This window comes from Wyeomyia smithii, chromosome 3, assembly GCF_029784165.1.
Source record: "Wyeomyia smithii strain HCP4-BCI-WySm-NY-G18 chromosome 3, ASM2978416v1, whole genome shotgun sequence".
NCBI lineage: Eukaryota > Metazoa > Arthropoda > Insecta > Diptera > Culicidae > Wyeomyia > Wyeomyia smithii.
The window spans coordinates 12,452,161-12,475,564 of record NC_073696.1 but is presented as its reverse complement, the minus strand read 5'-3'; the positions used below and the strand labels follow the sequence as shown (position 1 = coordinate 12,475,564).

General features: G+C 39.5%; 2 protein-coding genes across 4 annotated transcripts in view; one reads left to right on the top strand and one right to left on the bottom strand.

The window, feature by feature from the left end:
- Positions 1 to 3,780, bottom strand: part of LOC129728126 (uncharacterized) — a 24,335-nt gene extending 20,555 nt beyond the window's left edge. The window contains exons 1-3 of the mRNA XM_055686542.1: positions 3,640 to 3,780; positions 2,683 to 2,988; positions 2,530 to 2,613 (exon numbers count right to left, since the gene is read on the bottom strand). Coding sequence (XP_055542517.1) covers positions 2,530 to 2,613; positions 2,683 to 2,988; positions 3,640 to 3,780 — 531 coding nt within the window. The remainder of the gene's footprint in view (positions 1 to 2,529; positions 2,614 to 2,682; positions 2,989 to 3,639) is intronic.
- LOC129727910 (EGFR adapter protein-like) overlaps positions 1 to 23,404 on the top strand; it is a 143,989-nt gene that overhangs the window by 74,149 nt on the left and 46,436 nt on the right. The gene's annotated exons all lie outside the window — the stretch shown is intronic.

Sequence of the window (23,404 nt, the reverse complement as noted above, 5' to 3'; positions counted from 1 at the left end):
GTTGTGATGCACGATAATTCATCATGGACAGCAGCTTCGGGGAATCCAGTTCAGAATTCAAAATCTTGGCGATAAAAACAGCCTGCTGTAACTTACGGCGGCGGTCGAGAGTGTCAAGTCCAAGTAGGCGGCAACGGTCCGGATAGGGTGGTAGGTTGGTAGGATCACGCCAAGGTAAATCTCTCAGGGCCAGTCGAATGAATCGTCTTTGTACACGCTCAAGGCGCAGGTTCCATGAAAGTCGGTGCGGAGTCCAGACTACACTAACGTTTTCAAGTAAGGGGCGCACTAGCGAACAATACAGTGCTTCCATACAGTGAGGGTCCTTGAAGTCGCGCGCAACTTTAGCAATGAATCCCAATTGCCTACTTGCTCTCGAAATAACTGCAGCGCGATGTTTATCAAAAGTAAGCTTTCGGTCAAGAATAACTCCAAGATCAGTTACGCAATCTACTCTACGCAGCACTTCTCCATCGACAGTATAGTTGAAAATGATTGGTGTTTGAGTGCGATGAAATGTTATCACTTCACATTTTGCAGTACTTATAATCAGAGAGTTTAGTTTACACCACGTCACAAATGTATTTAAAAGTGATTGCAAACGATAACAATCCTCGGTGTTGCAAATCGTCAAGTATAATTTCAAATCATCGGCGTAAACTAATCTGCAACCGATCCCAAGAGTATCAGCGACATCGTTGAAGAAAATAATGAAGAGAAGCGGCCCAAGGTTACTACCTTGTGGTACACCAGACTTATTTGTGAACGCAGACGATACACCGGATCCCAGCTTGACTTGTAAAATTCTATCACGCAGGAACGATTCAAGCCACTTAACGAACCGAGATGAGGCACCAAGACGGGAGATTTTGTTTAACAATGTTTTATGGTCGATTCGGTCAAAATCAGCCTTGAGGTCCGTGTAAATGACATCGACTTGTACTTTACGTTCGAGTTCTGAAATGCAATGCGACGTGAAATGCATGAGATTTGTTTTTTTTTTTTTTTTTTTTTTTCTTCACATAACATTTATTTGACACGGCACAAATACAATTTAATGTTTAACGGCGCCAATTATATCTGATGACTTAAAAACTAAAGCAAATTTTTTATCCTCGCTGCCGACTACGAGCCATGAGATTTGTTGTCACAGATCGTCCGGGGAGAAAACCATGCTGGTCCGAAGAAATGTAGTTGCGTGCGCTACTCAATATAACAGAGCTTACAACGATCTCGAAAAGTTTAGACGCGGCAGACAAATTGGTTATTCCACGGTAATTTTTGACATTACGACGATCACCACTTTTGAAGACCGGGAACATATAGGAGTGCTTCCAGATCTCGGGGAACTTCCCTTGTACCAAAGACTTGTTGAATATGGTGCAAAGTGGAGCGGCTAGAATATCAATGCATCGGCACAAAAGCACGGCAGGTATTCCATCGGGACCAACAGTGTACGAACATTTGAGTTTCTTAGCGGCGGCAGTAACCATATCATGTGTAACTTCGAAGATGTCAAGATCAACAAGATCTGCAGGAACATTCGCAGCGGCGCGAGCAGCATCGTCATTCGAGGCACAATCGGAGGCGAATACAGAAGAGAAAAATTTCGCAAAAAGTTCGCAAGAATCAGAATCCGAGCAGGATACCATTTCTTCCAAATACACGTCCGTTGGGGTCGAGAAGCATTTCCGTTTTGAATTAACGAAATTCCAAAATTTTTTCGGGTTTCTACGCAGGTCTGTTTGAACTCCCAACACGTATGACTTGTAGAGACTTGAATTCAGCCGTCGATACTCCTCACTTGAACGTTTAAAATCATACTTCGATTCATCTGACCGTAAACGACGGAGTTTGCGCAAACATGCGTTCCGTTTACATTTCAAAACTCTCAAACTGTGATTACTCCAAGCAGGGGAAGAAGATCGTCTAACAAATGGCAAATTATCTGCAAGCCATGATCCAACAAGTGCGCAAAAATTTGCTGCCATCGAGTCCGCATCGTTACTGTCTGGCCACAGTGCTGGCCAATCAATGTTCGATATAAAAGCATTGAAAGCTACAAAATCAATGTTTCTATAATTTATTACTCGCCTCGCGGAAGGTAGACTAGAACCAGCCACCGCATTTTTAGTGGTGGGAGTCGAGATTGTCAATGGAGGATGGTGTAAATCAACGGGCAGCATCGGGGCAACACACTCCTCTACGGAAATTTCGCAATCAGAGTTGTAAAACACCAAATCAAGCATGCGTCCAAGGTGATTTCGAATTAAATAAAATAAATTAAATTAAATATTAAAATAAAAAATAAATAAAATAAAAAAAATAAATAAATTAAATAAATTAAATAGTGAAAGTGAATTAAAAGTGAAAAGTGTAGCGAATTAAATTTGCCTGGTTTAGATTTAGAAAATCCATGCCGTCAATGAGAGTAGCACTTGCATTCGGTAGCTGCGTAGACTCATCATGTTTTATGACACCATTACAGTTATCCCATGCTAAACGCGGTTGATTATAGTCGCAGCATACCATCAACGTGCAATCGTCTGCGCTGCTCGCAAAAAAGTCTCGAACGGAAGCGACGTGAGCATCAACGATAGTACTATCGTTACTCTTGTCAGGAGGAATGTATATCGCGCATAGTAGGAGTTTTAGGCCATGAATTGAGGCTTTTACGCATACCTGCTCAAGACAGTTTGCATGTACAGATTCAAAGATTGTGCTAGTGTGATGCCGTGCGACAGCGATCAAAACACCTCCGAAAGAACGTTTATTGCTGTTCATTGGACTCCGATCGTATCGAAATACGTTGAAGGCACTGCCGAAAAGCTGTGGTGAGAGTATACTGTCATTCAATCCCGTCTCGGTTAGCATAATCACATCGTAGTTGCAGTCATTGGTCGCCAAAAAGATATCGTCAATCTTCGTTTTCAATCCACGCACGTTCTGGTAGTACATACTAACGTTGGTCACATCACAAACGGTGTTCTAAAAAGACGAGCCATACAGCACAGGGGGCGCAAAAGAATTTACGGAATACTCGCCTCTGGTGGGAGCCCGTAAGCTCTCACCGTCAATGAAAGAACGCAAAATACTAGGTTCGGTTACAGCAAATGATGTAGCAGACTGTGTTCTGCTTCCAGGAGTTAGTTTTTTGGACGGTCGACGAATTCCCTAAATAACAGTCCAGCTGGCCAAGAAGCAGGATCCAAGGCAATAGATTTCACATCCGGGTCCAATCCGATTTTATACGATACGTACGAAAAATTGCTTGTATCTGCTACCTCGCTGTACTAGTCGAATTACTGCAATGGGCTCAATTCTATTCAAGCAACGTGATACAATTTTTTGCAAATCGCCGTCGCTTATTTTTGGGTTTAAACCAGATAAATAAAGCCAAAAACATTTCTGTGCTGCTGCAGAAGTAATAGACGGCACAGAGAGATCGCTGATTTCGATGGTGTTAGTGCCGCGGTCAGATGCAATTTCCACTGGCAAACGATCAACACGACGGCGCTTAGGATTTCGTGCTGGCCAGACTGGTGTCGCTGATAAATTTATAGGGGTGCTAGCAGAACCATCAATATTCAGTGGTTTATGAGGCATGTTGTCAATTTTCTTACTGAAACCCTCAACTACCTCGGCAAGTTTTTGCACTTGAGCCGGTAAATCAATAAGCTGTTGTGAATTCGGGGGAGGTTGTTTATCTATCATGTCAGCCACATAAGCACCGATCGATTGACCGTTCAATTTATCTCTACAGTGCGGGCAAATAAACATGATAGCAAAGATTGTTGGCTTAACAAAGATTGTTGTAAATTCCACTGAAATAGTAATTCAAACTCCACCCTGTCTATTATTAACACGCAACAGCGTTAAACAAATGTTGAGTAATAGAGAGTGCACTGCATCTTCTGCTATCTGTTGCCATTCCATAGGATCCAAAAAGAAGAGAATGCTTATCGTTCCAAAGTTATTAGGATTTTTAATATTCTCAGTTATAAAAATAAAGTTGAATTTTCCTTTTTCTTTCGAAAAGACTTGGACATTTAGTTCGGTGAAATGAAAAATATTTTTTCTGAAGGTTAATTTTGAAAGCATTTCTTCAATTCTAACAGTGTTAACTATAATTGTTTCCATTGATCGACATCATTGATTCAAGTAAATATTTTAAATGATTCAAGTAATCAAATTCCAATGATGCAATATGATTCAAATAAAAATTTTAAATCATAAAGTTATTGGTGGTTAACTTTCTGAATGCTTTTGTTTTAGAGATATTTTAAAATTAGATTTAAGATTTTCATGAGAATTCGCTTTTTTGTTAGTTCGTGGTTCGTGGTATTCGTGGTTCCCAAGCAGCATACGAAAGTACGAAACGTACGATTAAAATAACACAATTTCTTCTTCGACAAATCGATTATTTTCATTCTGTGCCGAACACGCATCAGTATCGGACGTGTTTGGTGATCGCTCCGATAGAATATAAAACAAAAGACGCGTGAGCAAGTGTCGGCATTGTTTGCCTGGTCGAGTGAAGGTTCAAGGTCGCCCGCCTTTGTGCAACTGTTTCGCTTCGTGGCTGTTTGCTGTACGTAAGCCGATTTGGCTGCTAAGTGATTTGTGCTACAGCAGTGGACGAGAATCTCAACACAAAGGAGGAAAAAGAAGAAGCCAACAGTTGACACCGAGTTGTGTCGCTGTGCTGAGTGATCACACACCCGGCTCGCTGCTGGTGGCTGTTTGGAGCTGCTGTATTGGTGCTGCTGGCTGTAACGGCTGCAGCTTCGACCGTTCGGACAACCAACCCTGCTGAAAGGAGAAGTAAAGTGGTACGTGTTCTGTCGGCGCTAGTGCGCTAGATTTAGCGCGATGGATGTAGATCCCTCGCCTCCCGTGCCACCATCCCCGAACCCCTCCGACCCTGTCCCTCCTGCCAACCCTTCCTCTGTTAATTCTCCAGTCCCCCCTCGCCCCAGGCTTTACCCGGACGGATCTCAGGGCAGCTTTACTGTTTTCTTTCGGCCAAAAGCAGGACCGAAATCGAAACCGTTAAACATCCTGTAGATTTCGAAAGACCTGACGGAGGTGTACAAGGCCGTGACCGAAATCTCCAAGGTCAGACCCAACAAGCTCCGTGTCGTGGTCAGCGACCTGGAACAGGCCAACGCTATTGCTCGCTCCGAGCTTTTCACACGCGAGTATCGCGTTTATATACCCGCACGAGACGTGGAGATCGACGGTGTCATAACCGATTCGAGTCTGTCGGTCGAGTGTATCTTGGCAAGCGGTTTTGGCTGCTTCAAAAATGCTTTGTGTCACGACGTAAAAGTAAAGATCATAGATTGCAAGCAATTGCGGTCTGTGTCTCTTGTCAACGGCACAAAAGTGTACACTCCGTCAGACTCGTTTCGTGTTACGTTTGCCGGATCTGCACTCCCTAGCCACGTCTCGATCGATCGGGTTCGTCTGCCTGTGCAATTGTATGTACCCCGTGTTATGAATTGCACCAATTGCAAGCAGCTAGGCCACACAGCCGCCTACTGCTGCAATAAGGCACGATGTAGCAAGTGTGGAGAAACTCATGCAGACGATTCTTGCAATGTAAATGCTGAAAAATGTATTCACTGCGGGGAAAATCAGCATGAGCTCTCCACATGCCCGGTGTACATGCAGCGCAGAGATAAAATCAAGCGGTCACTTAAGGAGCGTTCAAAGCGTTCTTACGCTGAGATGCTGAAGAAGACCGTGACCACTTCTACCATAACATCGAACCCCTTTGATCTGTTGCCCTCCGATGAAACCGATTCTGACGATTCATTAGCGGGAACATCTTATGCCAATCCTGGGGAGTCTAGGAAGAGGAAAAATGTTTCTTCTCCTAAACTTCCCCGTAAAGGTCCTAAGATTTCCCAAAGTGTAATGAAAAGTACGAACAAACCAAACAGTGCTGCGGAAAAACCGAAGCAAACTCCTCCTGGGCTTGCAAATTTAAAGTCCCAGAAGGAGTTCCCAGCACTGCCAGGAACATCTAAAACCCCAGTTGTTCCTTTTGCACAACCAGTTGATGAAACAAACTCTGGATTAGTGAAATTTTCTGACATTGTGGACTAGATTTTTGAAACTTTCAATGTACCCGATCCAATTAAAATTTTTCTCACAGCATTCCTCCCAACAGTTTTGAAGCAGTTGACTGCCCAATGGCCCCTCCTTGCAGCAATTGTATCCTTCGATGCCTAATTCATCTGCGTATACGAAGGATTCTATCTCTGTCTTACAGTGGAATTGTAGAAGTATTTTACCAAAAATGGATTCATTTAAAGTTTTAATAAATAAAAACAAATGCGATGCATTTTCCCTTTGTGAAACTTGGCTTACTTCAAATATTGATCTCAACTTCCATGATTTTAATATTATTCGCCTTGATCGAGACACCCCATATGGAGGAGTACTTTTAGGGATTAAAAAGTGCTATTCTTTCTATCGTATTAACCTCGCATGTCAAATGACAATACAAGGTAAAGAGCTTTGTATTGCCTCAATATATATTCCTCCCAGAGCACAGGTTGGGCAACGGCTGCTCTTTGATTTAATAGAACTTCTTCCCTCACCACGTTTGATTTTGGGAGACTTCAACTCTCATGGCGTGGCTTGGGGTTCCCCTTGCAATGATAACCGCTCCTCTTTAATCTATAACCTTTGCGATGACTTCGACATGACTATTTTGAACAACGGTGAAATGACACGTATCCCGAAACCTCCAGCGCGCCCAAGGCCTTCCAGAAGGGAGGTATACCCGACGACTATATACGGTATTCGGAGCTTAATACCAAGCTTAAAAGCCTGGCTAAAGCAAAGAAACGCGGATATTGGCGTCGGTTCGTGAACGAGACGTCTAGTGAGACATCGATGAGCACTCTTTGGAACACAGCCCGAAGAATGCGGAATCGCGTAACGGTCAACGAAAGCGAGGAGTCTTCAAGTCGGTGGATATTTGATTTTGCCAGGAAAGTATGTCCGGACTCTGTTCCTGCGCAAAACTTTGTTCGCGATACGTCTCCGGATCACGACGCGATAGAATCACCTTTTACGATGGCAGAATTTTCAGTTGCCCTCCTGTCCTGTAACAATAACGCACCTGGGTTAGATAGAATCAAATTCAACTTGTTGAAGAATCTACCCGGCAATGCCAAGAGGCGCTTGTTGAACTTGTTCAATAAGTTCCTGGAGCAAAACATTGTACCGCAGGATTGGAGGCAAGTGAAGGTGATCGCCATCCAAAAACCAGGGAAACCAGCTTCTGATCACAACTCTTATAGGCCGATTGCAATGCTATCCTGTATCCGGAAATTGATGGAAAAAATGATACTCCGTCGTTAAGACCATTGGGTCGAATCAAATGGTCTACTATCAGATACTCAATTTGGCTTCCGCCGTGCCAAAGGGACGAATGATTGTCTTGCGTTGCTTTCAACAGATATTCAGCTGGCGTATGCTCGCAAAGAACAAATGGCGTCTGCGTTCTTGGACATTAAGGGGGCTTTTGATTCCGTTTCTATTGACATTCTTTCGGGTAAACTTCACCGACAAGGATTTTCTCCAATTTTGAACAATTTTTTGCACAATTTGTTGTCCGAAAAGCACATGCATTTTACGCACGGCGATTTGGCAACTTTTCGCATTAGCTACATGGGTCTTCCCCAGGGCTCATGTTTAAGCCCCCTTCTTTATAACTTTTATGTAAATGACATCGACGAATGTCTGGCAAATTCATGCACGATAAGACAACTTGCAGACGACAGTGTAATCTCTGTTACAGGAGCCAAAGCTGCCGATTTGCAAGGACCATTGCAAGATACCTTGGACAATTTGTCTGCTTGGGCTTTACAGCTAGGTATCGAATTCTCTCCGGAGAAGACTGAGATAGTAGTTTTTTCTAGGAAGCATGAACCTGCTCAGCTTCAAACACAATTAATGGGTAAAACGATTTCTCAGGTTTTGGTACACAAATATCTTGGTGTCTGGTTCAACTCTAAAGGCACCTGGGGTTGTCATGTGAGGTATCTGATGAAAAAATGTCAACAAAGAGTGAATTTTCTTCGTACAATAACCGGACATTGGTGGGGAGCCCACCCAGGAGACCTCATAAGGCTTTACCAAACAACGATATTGTCTGTTATTGAATACGGGTGTTTCTGCTTCCGCTCCGCAGCAAACACACATTTGATCAAACTGGAGCGAATACAATATCGTTGTTTGCGTATCGCTTTGGGTATGGGCAATCGACCCATACGATGAGTTTGGAGATCTTAGCTGGAGTACTACCATTAAAAAACCGCTTCTGGAGCCTGTCTTCTCGTATTCTAATCAAATGTGAGGTCTTGAACCGTCCCGTGATTGAAAATTTTGAAAGGTTAATCGAACTTAATTCTCAAACCCGTTTTATGACATTGTATTGATGATAGAAGAAACTCGAACCCGTGGCTCAAGGGGTTGGATGTAGGTCGGGATTTCATTTGCGTGATGTCCCGGCTTATGTCCAATCAATATAGATTTGACGCGCATCTCCGTCGTGTTGGGCTTGGGGAAAGTGGTATCTGTGCCTGTGGTGAAGGTTATCACGACATAGAGCACGTTGTTTGGTCATGCCCTGTACACCGTGACGCCAGGTCTAAATTAATAGCTTCCCTGCAGGCCGAAGGTAGGCAGTCAGCTGTTCCTGTTCGTGATGTCTTGGCGAGCCGTGACCTATCCTACATGTCCCTTATATACGTTCTCCTGAAATCCATCCACGCCCCAGTTTAGTCCTACCCCCTTCCGCCTGCATCCAGCCTAACGACAAGAACACGTTAAGACCCCGGATCCGGAAACAGCAAACAGACCCGCACGATACTCTCAAGGCCCGAGGGAGACAACCCAATTTGCCAGTCCGTAATATCTTGGCCCAGCAGCGGAACATGTGCTTACCTATGGCAATGAGAACCATCATACAGTAAACCAGTGCTTTTAATGCAAAATATTATAGCTTTAGGTTACATTTAGTTTCAGCTCGTAGTCGGCAGTGAGGATAAAAATTTGCTTTTAGTTATTAAGATACTTCAAAAAGTAAGCTACCAGATATAATTGGCGCCGTTAAACATTAAATTGTATTTGTGACGTGTCAAATAAATTATAGATGAAAAAAAAAAATCGATTATTTTTTGCATTTGCTTCAAATTTCAGGTTAGGGCGAAATTAGAATTTAGAGGAGTCGAATTTAGGGACGAAGTAACGCATTAAAATGTATAAAATTTAGTTGATTCATTTTGAATAAAGTGGGCAATTTATGAGTCCTTTATCCTATTGTTGCGTGTGTGTAAAAATGCAACAATCGTTACCTAGGAAAATTTCAGGTTTTAAAGCGTATCACAAATACAACATAAGTTTCAAGAGAATATTCAAGAGTATTATGAAACATCAATGGGTACATAGGGGTTCTTTCAGCTGGTTGCCAACGTCAAATGAGGTTCATTGCGTCTTGCGTCGACTGAAACTGGGAAAAGGCAACGCCTAACAAAATAAGAGCTAGTTTCTCACCACATCAACATGGGTTATATAGGAGCTTGCTTCTGCTCAAATAAGACATTTTACTTTGGCGCGTCCGTCGGACATAATTCAGCAGCAGCGAGTAACCAAATCTGTAGCAACCGTAGTTAGCAGCAGCGGTAACCAGTAGTGGCAGTCCGATGATTCGATGCTTGTACGCAAACTGACCATTATTTCTACTGTCGCACAGTGGGGAATCGCTGGCCATCGACCCAAAAATGAAAATGCGAATTTCATTTCAATTGTATTTTTTCTATAGTTGTAAACTATTGAAGTGTCAGAATCCAAATTTTTAGAGCATTACGACAAAATTTGAATTTTCTATGATTTTTGAAAGTGTACTGAGTCAGCGTTTTTTAGCGTTTTTCTTGAAAAAAAATGCAATGTTGCGAAATTTGCTGGAGCCTCAAGGGTAACTTGTATCTTGATGACGTCTAAGGAAAAGTTGTCTGTAAAATAGTGGAGAATAAATCCTCATCATTGGATAATGTATAATCTCATTGAAATACTCAAAAAAATTAGGCGGAATAAAAAATTACGTATTTTTCGTATAAAACAGCGTTTTAAGTTTAGACGGCAGGGTTTGGCACTAGTTTTAAACGATAGCTAGGAAAAAATGCTTTCAAGAGCATCTAGTCCGATCCTGCGCAGAGTTGCGCAGAGTACCCTTCCTCCGAAGAGAAACAACAAGTGATCGGCACATATCGGTTTTAAAAAATGTAAATTTGAATTGCACACTGCAAACAGTCAACAGAATAACGAATGGCTCGTATTAGTCTGATAATAACAGCGTTTTCAAACATGTTTCAGTATGATTAATCACACTGTTTTCATATTAACAAGTTTAACCCTTCAATATTCCGATATTTAACGCAGTATAGAATATTAATCATTGCTTATGTTTCGTATCACCAGCACTGAGTACCAAAATCATAATTTTAGTTTGTATCATTCCAGTCACATGTAAAAACAATCGTGTAAACACAAACCATGACATAATAAATCGCCTGCTAATTTCTACAGAACAAATAGTGAATTATTATTTTGACGTTAGAAACTGCATTTGGAAAATTCTCCTTGGAGATATAAAAACCGCATTAAAAATGAACACAAAAATAAGGATGAAGGTGGAAGTGAATAAAAAGAAGAATGCGATAAAAAGACGCTATTTAATATAGTCACTTTGAAAAAAAAAAAACAAGTCAAAAATAATTTTCATCACGAAGCATATTTTTCAATTGATATTTTTTTATTTTTTTAATAACTAAATATTATTTTTATGTTTTTTTATGGCATATGTAAGTCTTTCGAGTATCATGCATTTTGTTCTCCAAAAAATTGAAACCGACGTAAAATTTTAAACATGAAAATACCCCTGGCGTTAAAAATTCACATTTTCATGCAAAAATAACATCAAATTCGGACTCAGCGTCCCAAAATTATATAAAAACCATGTATTTTCCATGATTTGAAGACATTTTTTTGCTTGGCCAGCATTTGTATGTAGTCGCCCCACTGTGTGTCGGGATAGCACAGATGTACAATCAGCCCGATTTAAATTGAACAATACTTTGCCTTTTTTAAGACAACCAAACAAATGAATTGAAGATTAAACATTTTTCTTTACTGGTTTTGCGCTAGCACCTGCTGTTGAAATTTGTTAATCTACTACGTTAACCTTGCGGGCGTGACTTTGCTATGTGCAAATGCAATTGCCCTAGAGTCTATCTAAAAACCTAAATTAAAAGAAATGTGAGATGATCGTTTTTTGAAGATCATTTATTTTCTGACAATTAACTTTTCACAGTGTGACTGATGCTTTCGTTTTTTTTTTGCAATAAAATATCTGATATTTTCCTAAAAGTCATCCCTTGACAACTTTAGCCCTTAAATGCGCAATGTTGTTTTAAAACAACACTACTAAAAACGATTTAAAATATACGTATTTTAGTATTTTTTAGAAATAAAATTCATTAGAACAACTCTCTAGACTCTAACGAAGAAAACTTAACAGCTGGAAGTACTGTATTTGATTGTTTTGTTTTTATTTTTGGTGTCGAAATCTCGGAAACGAAAAAAAACATGTCGAAATTCCCGATTGGTGCTGACTGTCGTTGAAAATAAATTTTAAAATAAGGTTAGTGGTTAGTGAAAATGTTTGAATTATCAGTAATTATACTAACAAAAGGTCAATTTTAAAGTTACTATTAACAAAAGTAATTGTTTCGACTTTATTCTGCGATAAAGTCACAGTGTTGTTTAAAAACAACATGGTAATATTTGCACATTAAAAAGTAAATCTTTCAATTTTTTTATGCATATTGGTTAGTTTTAGAGCAGTTAACCTGTTGAACAAAAATTTTATGTTTTTAGATGTTTTTTTAACATCGTGCGCATTTAAGGGTTAGTGTATCTCTTGTGATTATTTGGATCTGTCGATTCATAAAATGAAACTTAACAAATCAAACATCAGCCCTTTTCGAATGTTACTCTAGATGAAGCAAGCTACTTTAGGTTAATTTAGAAAGGCTTACACACCCAAAAAGTTGCGTTGAAATTGAGAGTGCTTCCAACATCCTATCGAGTTGGTGCGAAATCCGTCTACACGAGATTTAGTCTAGTGTAATCCACGATTTGATTGTGCTTTTCTTGACGTATACTAAAATTATTTTTTTCTGGTGAATGATGTTCAATTATGCGTCTATTTGTATCCTAAGCTATGTATAAATCAAAGCAAAATATTTGATTTAGTTAAAATGTACTATTTGATTATTGAACGTGAACGGTATTTATGTCCTGTCATCCCTAGTAGTCATGCATCTGTAATCAATTAGAATCCCGCATCGCGGGCCGCGAACTTCCGCTATTATAGATAACAACAACTGATGCCATTAGTTCTGAGTTCAATTACCGAAATGCCAATCAGGAGAAACACACAGACATATAATATATATTCAGTGAGATTTAATCAAACGAAGCTATTGCTGACATCTCACAGAAGTCGACGCCAGGTCTAAATTAATAGCTTCCCTGCAGGCCGAAAGTAGGCAGCCGGCTGTTCCTGTTCGCGATGTCTTGGCGAGCCGTGACCTATCCTACATGTCCCTTATATACGTTTACCTGAAATCCATCCACGCCCCAGTTTAGTCCTATTCCCTTCCGCCTACATCCAACCAAACGACAAGAACACGTTAAGACCCCGGATCCGGAAACAGCGACTAGACCCGCACGATACTCTCAGGTCCCGAGGGAGACAACCCAATATGCCAGTCCGTAATATCTTGGCCCAGCAGCGGAACATATTCAATATGCTGCTTACCTATGGCAATGAAAACCATCAAACAGCAAACCTGTGCTTTTAATGCAATACATTCTAGCTTTAAGTTAGATTTAGTTTCAGCTCGTAGTCGGCAGCGAGGATAAAAAATTTGCTTTTAGTTATTAAGATACTTTAAAAAGTAAGCTACCAGATATAATTGGCGCCGTTAAACATTAAATTGTATTTGTGCCGTGTCAAATAAATTATAGATGAAGAAAAAAAAAATCTCACAGAAGGCTTTCAAAGCATTGCAACGTTCAATAATTGATACCCGTAATGCTTACCGATTACAAAGTCCACTGTGAAGCTCAATTTCTCGTTTTATAATGAACCTCTTCAGCTCAAAATACATTCGTGTTGTTAACACTGGCGGTAAGTTATTCAGATGATTTCATATGTGTATTGGAATTTTGAGTTACTTTTCCACCGGACAGATAAAAAATAATTGTTTAGATTTATATTTGACACTTCGGAAATTGGATTATCGCAAAAAAAGTTCTCCGGAACACGAACTAAATTTCCCGCAGCAGACAACAAACGGGCAAAAACATGTTTGCAGCAAAGTTACTGGTAGTTACTTTTCTGGTAGAATAAGATTCCAACACGAAGAAAAACAAGAAAAATTTACGTCTAGCCATTCTGTCCAGTTAAGGAACCAGCTTTGAACGCGTAAAGTCTGCTTTTTTTCCTACATCATGTCCCCCGATCTGCAACGCATATCAAAATAATTGAAAAAAATATTCCCCCCCATCAAAGCGGAAAGACATGAAATTCAGATTCTCGTCCACAAATCACACAAAAGGACGCGCAAAGTTTGCCGAGAAGAGCCCGCAGCGGCTGTCGGACGGCCGAGCGGCCAAGACGAGAGCGGGATTTACAGCCGCTCGGTGTAGGAGGGAAAACTTTTCCCATTTATGACACTCTTACTTTCAGTTGGAAAGCGAACTCGTACATTTTCCGCTCCATTGTGCTCATCTCCATGGCAGACCAGCCGGTTGTTCGGGGTCGTTTGCGGAAGGCTAGGCGGCGGTGCCGGGCTTTGTTGCTTCACTGTGGGTGGGAAATGAACTTGCCGGAAGGAAAAGTTTCTTTCTCGGGTTTCAGTGACAACACAGTGAGTGACGCATACACAAATGCACGGGTGCACTGTTTTCGGTTGAATGAAGCGGGTGGGTGCGAGAATATTGTAGAGTCATCGAATTCAGGCTTTGACGTGAGGCTGTTCCGAATGACCTTCTTTTCATTATTTTCCCTGGCCTTCGCCCATTGTTTCCAAATGCATCCACGCTCTGATATCCTAGTTTAACAAGCTGCAGCTGGGAGCTAATGACACCGGAAGACCTTTTAGAATTATTGCCTTTGTTGGGCGCGCTCGCATTCGTTAAGTTGGGCGATGAAAAAGGGGTAAAATATGCAAGGAGTGATGATTCGGCGATGATGCATGCAGATGATGGTGATACATTATTAACTGTCATCACCAGCCATCCTTATGGCGCAAGTTGTGACTATGATTTAGCGGAATAGAGTTTGCTCTTCAACCTACGCGCAACCTTGCTGCCTGGAATGAGGCTCTCTCTATCTCTCCTTTTAATGATTATAACCTTGGATGGTTACTCATTAAATCACAAGCCACATGCAGGCCACAAAAACTACTGGTCTTTGGTGTTCGCGTGTAACAGGGTAATTGAAGTTGTTTCACGCTGTGAAGAAATTTATTTTGTAGGGAATAAATTTCATAGCATTAATTGAAGCCTTGGATGTACAAGCATCCTAACCATGTTTGTAATTCGAAAACTATTTAAGATATCGATTTGAGTGAAGAATTGAGCTAGGATTTATTGTTATGAAATTAAAGCCTCGATTATATTTTATGTATTTATCGTGTTGCTAATATTTTAGTGAAAAAGCTTACCATTTTCAGCACACATTTCGGGTGCTTGAAAAACGACCGCTTTCGGTTGCCATGAGACATGACTGCGCGGAAAATTAGCATCAACATGTTGGCGTTAGCAAATTAATTAATTTGCTTACGAGCAAGAGCGCCGAAGACAACACGGCTCGGCTGCTTGTGCAGAGTGCAAACAAAACTCGGCAGCTCAATAATGAGCGGTACACCTACCCTAGCACTCCCAAGTTACCCCTCGGTAAGTACCCAGCCGGGTACGCGTCGGAGCATTACGACGGTGGAAAGTGCAAAGTAATCAGAATAATGTAGATTAAAAGTTGGGCGCGCCAAGTCTGGCGATAGCCTTTCGCGAACAGTCTCACACCTCGTGTTCCGGCTTTGCTCCGCTGCAGCTCCGAATAGGATAGCTTGATCAGGCTCAATAAGCAATGTAACATCATAATAAAATATTCCATCCGCGAACTATGGCACGGCTTCGGTCGGTTGCACTCTCTAACGGCAAGCGTTCTTCGGGTGCGACCAAACCAACTATTTAGACAGCGAAATGAAACTTTGTTCTGCTCGGAAGATTTTTGTAATACTAGGAAAAGTTGAGCTGGGCTGGGAAGTGGCTGCTTGTGGTTACGGTTTCCACAGGCAACGCCGGTGGAAAGGGCGGGAAAATCATAAGTCAAAGTTTGTTTTTCCACGCGATTTTATCTGCTGCTGCTGCTGCTGATGCTGTCGGTTGGTCCGCTGAGCTTGAGCTAAGTTGGCTTCAGTAGACGGCTGGTTTCCAACTTTTCTAGAAAGTGCTTTCGAGTTAAATTTTGTGGAACAGCGGAAAGCGAACACGTATCTGGATAAGTTTTTCCCGGAAATGGATCCCCCGTGCTGTGAAGTAGCGTTTTGCACTAAAGTTGGCGAACGTTTGAGAAGGCTTGTTTGGCGCTGAAAATTTTTATGATGTGGTTGCATGGTAACAATAATAAAAACAATATCCATTCAAGTTCCCAGTAACACACAATACTGTAAAGAGGTACCCGATCCGTTCGAAACCAACTCTTATTCGACAAATAGAGTTCGTTTTACCGTAAAACCACAGTCCACAGTAATATCGAAGAAAGTAATGAAAACAAACATTTTGCAAAGCTTTTGTTTCGATTCAGTAACAATACCTACAGTCGTTGTTTGAATAAAATAGGTACACATTCAAGGAAAAATCCCCATTCCTTCAACCAATTGCATTTTATAATGCCTTGGCTGGCAGTGAAAATCAGCTCCGAGTGCCTATCCTATGCCTTTTAGTAACCATAACACAGAAAAAACAACTATTTTACTCACATAGTGCAACGGCAAAAAAAAAAACAGTATACCAGGGAAGAGATGCGAGATGCAAGGAATGCAAAACAAAAAGCGATATCCATTACGAAACCAAATCACAAACAGCTGCGGGAAGTCCTGCCTACCTGCCTGCCAAACGTCCGAAGCGAAAGTTGCCGGTTGCCGATAGACTCGGCAACATCCGGCGCAGAAATGCAACCATCACAAATCGGTGTGGTAAGAGGAGAAAGAGTGGAAAGGGGGACGTGCTTTGTGGCACTCATTTCTGCTTTCTCAACCAAAACGGGCGGCGATCGTTTCGCGAAGGAGTAAATAGTTGATTTTTTGTTCTCTCGCGAGTCTCTGTTTCGTTCCACTTGTTTGCTTTATGTGACAGGGAGGAAACTACTAAAACCAATATGCCCTAGAAGAGAGAGAGAGACTGTGTACAGGATCTTATTGTTCTTGCTGGTACGCATTGCGAGAAGTTTACCCGTAAGCAGCGAGTGTCCTCGCAAATACGCCCTGCTTTACGGTAGGTCGCCCAGTTTTCTCCGGAGTGGTTCGCAGGGCAAAAAAGTGTTTCAGCAGCTGCTGGAGGTCCTCTTACAGCGTACTTTGGCAGCGCTTTCGGCGTACGTTCCCGCACGTTCCTTTAGATTATGGAGAGCTAAAACATGGCAGCCATTCATTCACCGGAGGACCATTGTTCGCTTGGAATGCAACCGGTGGGGAGCGGCTGCAGCGCCCGAGAGAAACCGGGATTCCCCATTCAGTGGGAAAGTAGTTTAATTTATCATAAATACTGAATGGGAGATTTATTTTTATATTTTTTTTTGTTTCTGCAAGTGTGATTTCCGGCAGAAAAGTTTTTCTGTGCAGCTATTTTGCCGCTATTGTTTCGAGAGAGGATAATGGCAGTGATAAATCGAAGTTTTCCCATCGAGCTTCGCAGCGAGCCAGCAAAAGTTTGTTTGTGCTGAACAGGACGATGCTTGGAAGTTATTAAACAATTGTTGTGTCTTTATTTATCAGAGGCCACATGTGCATGTGTGACCTGGGATATACTAAGTTTAACATAAGCAGAGAGAGTATGTATTCCGGTTCGAACTTTGTGGAAAGAATTGAAAAAATAATCATGAAATTGGCATCACTTATTAGTAATTTCATGAAAATTAGGGCAACTATGTTAAAAGAGGAAATTAATTGTTGGGTTTATTCTTTTGTCTAACGTTTGTAGTTTTTCTGGAAGGACAGAATTACTAACCAAAACTTTACCTTTATCATACCAATTAAGCAAATCATTCTGACTTTTTTCTTTTTCATTGAAAAATTTTAAGTATTTTTTCTCATTTCTGCTTTATTATTTTTTCTTGTTTATTTAAAATTTTGATTATTTTTGCTTATTTCTCCATGATCAGACAACCTACAATGTTAAGCTAAACTTTCGTATTTTTCATAAAAAAAAATCAAACCATGAGGTATCTAAGGTAATGATTTCTATCTAAGGTAATGATTATTATACATATGAAATTACTTTCTGGCAATATGCACAAAAGCTTCTGAATGGAATGAAATATACAAAAAGATTATATGCAGTTAAGAGCAAAAAAAAGATGAACAAAAAGAATGAAGTAGTAGAAGAAATGACCAGAAATAAGAAGAAGTAAAAAGACACCAAACGATGGATAACATGAAGGAAAAGAAAACAATCAAAAGGAGAAGAAGAATAAAAGGTTAAGAAAAAGAAGAAGAAAAACAAGTTGAAGCAGAAAGGAAAAGAGGAAAAACTGAAGAAGAAAAAGGGGGAAGATTGAAAAGCATAAAAATGACAATAAAAAGGAGTAAAAAGAGAAAAAGGAAGAGGAGAATAATAAATAGAACAAAAAATAGAATAAATAGGGGAAGTAAGAAAAAAAACAAATGTAAACAAAAGTATGTAGAAAAAAATATAAAACCATAGAAAAAAGAATGAAGCAAGAAAAAAAAAAGAAAAAAATAGAAGATGTAATAGAAAAAGGATAACGAAACAAAGAGTAGAAGAAAACATCCAAACTAAGAGGAACAAAATAGCCAATAAATAATAAAAAAGGGAAAGAAAATGAGAAAAAGAGAAGAAAAAAGCAAGGGCGAAGAACAAGAGAGCAAAAGGAGAAAAACCCAGAATAAAGAGAAGAAGAGATAAAGAAAAAAAGGGGAAACAAGGAGAATAAGAGAAAACAAAGATGAAGAAAAAGACGAAGAGGAAGGAGAAAAAAAAGAGAAAAGAAGTAGCCGAAGAAGGAGAAACGATTTGAAGGAAAAGAAAACGAAGTAGGAAAAGGAAAATGAAAAGAAAAAAAGAAGGTGAAAAAGAAGGAAACAAGGGAAAAAAATAACAAAAAGTAGAATAAAAGGAAGAATAAAAAGAGTTGAAAAAGGAGAGAAAATGAATAGAAAAGGAGAAAGAGACGTAAAAGAAGAAGACAAAAGAGAAGACAGGAGTAGAACAAGAATAAAAAATAGAAAACAAAAGAGTGGACAAAAGCAAAAAAAGGATTAAAAAAACAGAAGAAAAAGGAGAAGAGAAAGGAGACAAAAAACTGAAACAGGAGAAGTACAAGGAGACCACGAAGTAAAAAAATGTTAAGCAGAAGAAAACGGAGACGAAAATAACAAAAAAAAAAAAATAGTACAAAAAGGAGTGAAAAAGAAAAGGAAAGGAGAAAAAGAAGTAAAATAAGAAAAGAAAAGCAGAAACTTTTCCTCTAAACAGAAGAAAATTAAGAAAAAAAGGGTAGATGATGAAGAAGAAAAAGAAGCAGAAACAGGAGAAGTAAAAGCAGAAAAAAAGTGGAAAAAGGATAAGAAGAAGAAAACGGAGATGAAAAAGATTGGAAGGAAAAAGAGATAAAAGAGTAGAAAAAGGAGAACAAACTAAAAAAAGGAGTAGGAAAAGGAAACAAAAAAACTAAAGAAGGATAAAAAAAGAAGAGAGGAAAAAAACGAGATGCAGAAGGTGCAGAAACAGGAGAAGTAAAGGGAGCAGACGAAGTGAAGAAAAGGTTAAGAAGACAAAACGGAAGGTACAAAAGACAAGAAAGATAAAACAAAAAGGAGAAGAAAATGGAGACGAATGCAATAAAAAAAACAAGAGAAAATAAAGCAAAAAGAAGTGAAAGAGAAAATAAATGTAGAAGGAAAAGAAAAATAAGAAGAGACAAAGAGAAGAAAAAAGCAAAAAGAGGATAAAACAAAAGAAGAAAAATGAGAAGAAAGGGATGAGGAAAGATGAAAAAATAAGCAGAAACAGGAGAAGTAAAAGCAGGAGACAAAGTGGAAAAAGTTAGGAAGAAGAAAACGGAGATGAAAAAGATAAGAAGGAAAATTAGAGAAAAGAGTAGAAAAAACAAAAGGAAAGGAGTAGGAGAGGAAAAAAGCAAGAGAAGGAATTAAAAATAGAAAAAAAAGAGAAAAAAGGAAAAAAGATAGGAGTAGAAACAGGAGAATTAAACGGAGAAGATGAAGTGAAAAAAAAGTTGAAAAATAAGAAAGCAGAGATAAAAAAGACAAGAGAGGTAAAAGGAAAATGGAGACGAAACAAATAAAAAATAAAACAAGTGAAATAAGTGGAAAAGGAGTGAAAAGATAAGGAAAGAAGAAGGAGAAGTAAAATGAGAAGCAAAAAAGAAAAAAAAGCTGAAAAAGAATATAAAATCAAAAGATGAGAAAAAAAAGAGAAGCGAAAGGAGAAGATATAGAAGCCTAAACAGGAGAAATAAAAAGAGAAGACAATGTGAGAAAATATTAAGAATACAAAAAAAGAGATGAGAGTATAAGAGCGAAAATAAGAGAAAAGAGTAGAAAAAGGAGAAAAAAGGGATTAGGAAAGAAAAAGAACTAAAAAGCAGGATAAAAAGAGAAGAGGAGAAAAAGGGTCAGAAGAAGGACCAGGAACAAAGGAAATAAAAGGAAAAGACGAAGTGAAAAAAAGATTGAGAAGAAGTAAAAGGAAATGAAAACATCATAAATATAGCAAGAAAAAGGGAAAAGGAGAAGGAGATAGAAAGTAAGAAGAAAAAAAGAGTAAAGAATAGAAAAAGATAAGGAAAACTAAAAGTAGAAGAAAAAGAAAAAGGAACAGAAACAGAAGGACCAAAACAAGAAAAAAGAGATGAAAATGAGACAATACGAAAAAGGAAACGAGACAGGAGACGACAAAGGAGAAGGAGTAAGAAAGAGATGGGAAACGAAATAGCGCACGAGAAAGAGTAGAAAAAGAAGAAAGAAGGGTAAAAAACGTGACAATGGTAGTAGAAAATGTGAAAGGAAAAGGGAAGGAAAAATAAAAAGGAGAATAACCAAGATAAAAGGAAGGAGTTGAAAAGGAGACAAACAAAGCGAAGAAAAAGAGAAAATACAGAATGGAGGGGAAAAGTAAATATAGAAAGCAGAATAAAAAAATTAGCAGGAGAAGTAGAAGAAAATATCAATTAAGATGGGGAATAAATTGGAGATTGAAACGCAAAATAAGAAAAGAAAAAGGAATATAAACAGAAACGGGCAACAGAAATGAAAAATAGTAGAAAATTAAGTGAAGAAAGGAAATGACCAAACGAAAAAGACGGAGGTTAAAAAGATGAAAAAACGATAAATGAATGAAAAAAAGAGCATAAAAAGGAGAAGTGAAATGAGAAAAACAGTGGAGGAGGAAAGGTGAAAACAACACAGCATAAAAAGAAAACAAAGAGATTAGAAAAAAAAAGATAAAGAAAAAGAAGAACAGAGAAAAGAAGAGAAGGAAAAAAGAAGACACGAAGGAGAAAAAATAGAGAAGAGAAAAATGAAAAGAAGAAGAAGACAAGCATAAAATGATGAAGTAGAATAGTGAAAGAAGAAAAAGAAGAGGAAAGTGAAAACCAGATAAGAGAGAAGAGGAAGTAAGGAGACCAAAATGAGACCAAACAAAAAAGCACACCAGGTAAGAAAAAATAAAAAATAGAAGCAAAAAAGGAGGGAACGAACTAAGGAAAGAGAAAGAAAACACGGAAAAATGTAAAAAGAAGGAGACATAAGAAGAAAAAATCACAGGAGGGTTGTGTGCAAAGCCACGACCGCAAGGTTGAAGTAGAATACTTTTACAAGAGAGTTAACCCGGCTGCTTGCGTGTCAGTCATTTTTTCTAGTAAATAAATGTTGACCGCTCATTGGCAGTATTGAAAATTCTGTGCAAATGAAGTTGAAGTACCACTCAATTTCAGTTTGCACATATAAAAACGACCTCACTGAACAGGAAAAGTACAAACCCTTTGCGGCGCAAACAAGTTTCAACAGTCAGAGTATATGTACATGTGAATTCAAATTAAAATAATTAACTTTTGGTTAAAGCTCAGAACGAGAAAATTTTAAATCTTCAATTCATTTGTTTGGTTGTCCTAAAAAGGACAGTTTGTTGTTGAAAAAAAAAAATCGGATATGACGCTGATTGCATCTTTGTGTTACGCCGATAGCGGGAGTGGTGAACTTGCGTATGACGAAGGCATCGTATTACCTGTTTTATTGAATGGGAGAAAGAGGAATATTGAAAAATTTTGTAAACATTTAATTCAAACAATATTACCAAATCGTAATCAGGCACTCTGATAACAAAGTTAAAGGCTGTTTTCACACTGAAAATCAGACAGCCAGCAGAAGTTTTGATTGCCAAAATCCAGAATGCTTGTGTAGTTGCCGAAACAAGGCAGAGCTTCACCGGAGGTAGGCCGAAACCCTCAACCGGCAAGGATGCTCCGATAGCAGGAAAATAGTGGTTTCGCATTCAGGAACGGCATCGTAGTTAGGAATTCTATTCTATTCACCCGGCCGTAGGTTAATGTACAGCTCTACTTACGGCTGTACATTAACGTACGGCCGGGCGAATCTGTTCGCGCCGCTTTTCGCGTTTAGCCTGGCAAAGGCCTAATGCGCACGGCCAACATAATAGAAAGGTGTTTTCACATTGAAAATTAGACACGGCTTTACTGGAGTAAGTGTTGGTAAATGCATCCACCGCTAATACCGCCGCTATCGTACGAAAGCGCGTCGTTTCATGTGGGGAATAATATCAACAACGGAAAATGACGCGCGTCTATGCACACCCGAACTGTTTCGCTGTGCCGTTTCCATTTACTTCCTTATAACGTCGGCCTAATGGAGGTACCGGCTGCACCTACCGCTAAGGCTGTTACCATACTGCTACTGGTACCCAAAGTTATTAACTCTTCAAATTAAGTGTTTTATTTGTCCTCAAAAGAACAATTGTTCAATTCCATATCGGATATAATGCAATCGCATCTCTGCAATATTACCGACAGTAAAATTTTTCTGAACAAATTAATCCAACTTTTCCATTAGAGGAAGTGCCGGCTGATGTACGACAAAAATTTCGCCCGATCGCTCGCGTTGGTGTTTAGCCTGGCAGAGGCCTGAGACGTGGTGACCAACCACAGGGCAAGTGATTTGTTTGATGATTTGAAGGCAGCCACAGGCACAACCCACTGCTATCCTCTGTTACAGCTGAGTGCTGATATCTGCTGCGGTTCGGTTCTGATCGCAACCTTTGAGCTGCTCTAACAGTGGGGGAATTAAGATACACGGACAACATGCACTGTGGAAGCTATTTCACATTCAGTAAATTAGACGGGCGCGACAGATTTAAATTGCTAGGATCCAACACAGAACGCTTGCTTGCGTTGTCAAAAATTATTAACTTTCAATAACTTGTTTATTTGCCTTGAAAAAGGCAATTTGATGTTCAAAATTTGATTTCTTAATGGCAATCTTCATACTGCCCCAACACGGGGTGAATAATGGCAGGCTGGCGACAGTCGACACGCGCTGAGAAGAACCGCGCTGCTCCTGAGACGTGGTGACCAACCACAGGGCTAGTGCTGCTGTTAAGGAAGGACGACTGCTGTTGTCGCTGTCTAGAACTATTATGAGCGGCTTCGGCTGAAACAGGCTCTTATATAAGCCAAATAGCATGTTTTCAATTGCAAGGTGTATGTTTCTGTCGACCGTGCTTAGGAAGCAATTATATAACGACCAATCAGAGGTCGAATTTTTCGTTTTGACAAGGCTTGACTATTTTCAATAGTAAAATAGTGTGAATAATAAAATTAGAATTATCTTCTTTTGGGAAGAATCTTAAAAGATTTTCCAATCTATTGCTGCAAGAACAAAGGAAATCCATCGAATACTAACCGATTTATTAGCATTTGAAATTGGACATATTCTTCACTTTTTTCGGTTTTAGATTTTCATTTCACATCCCT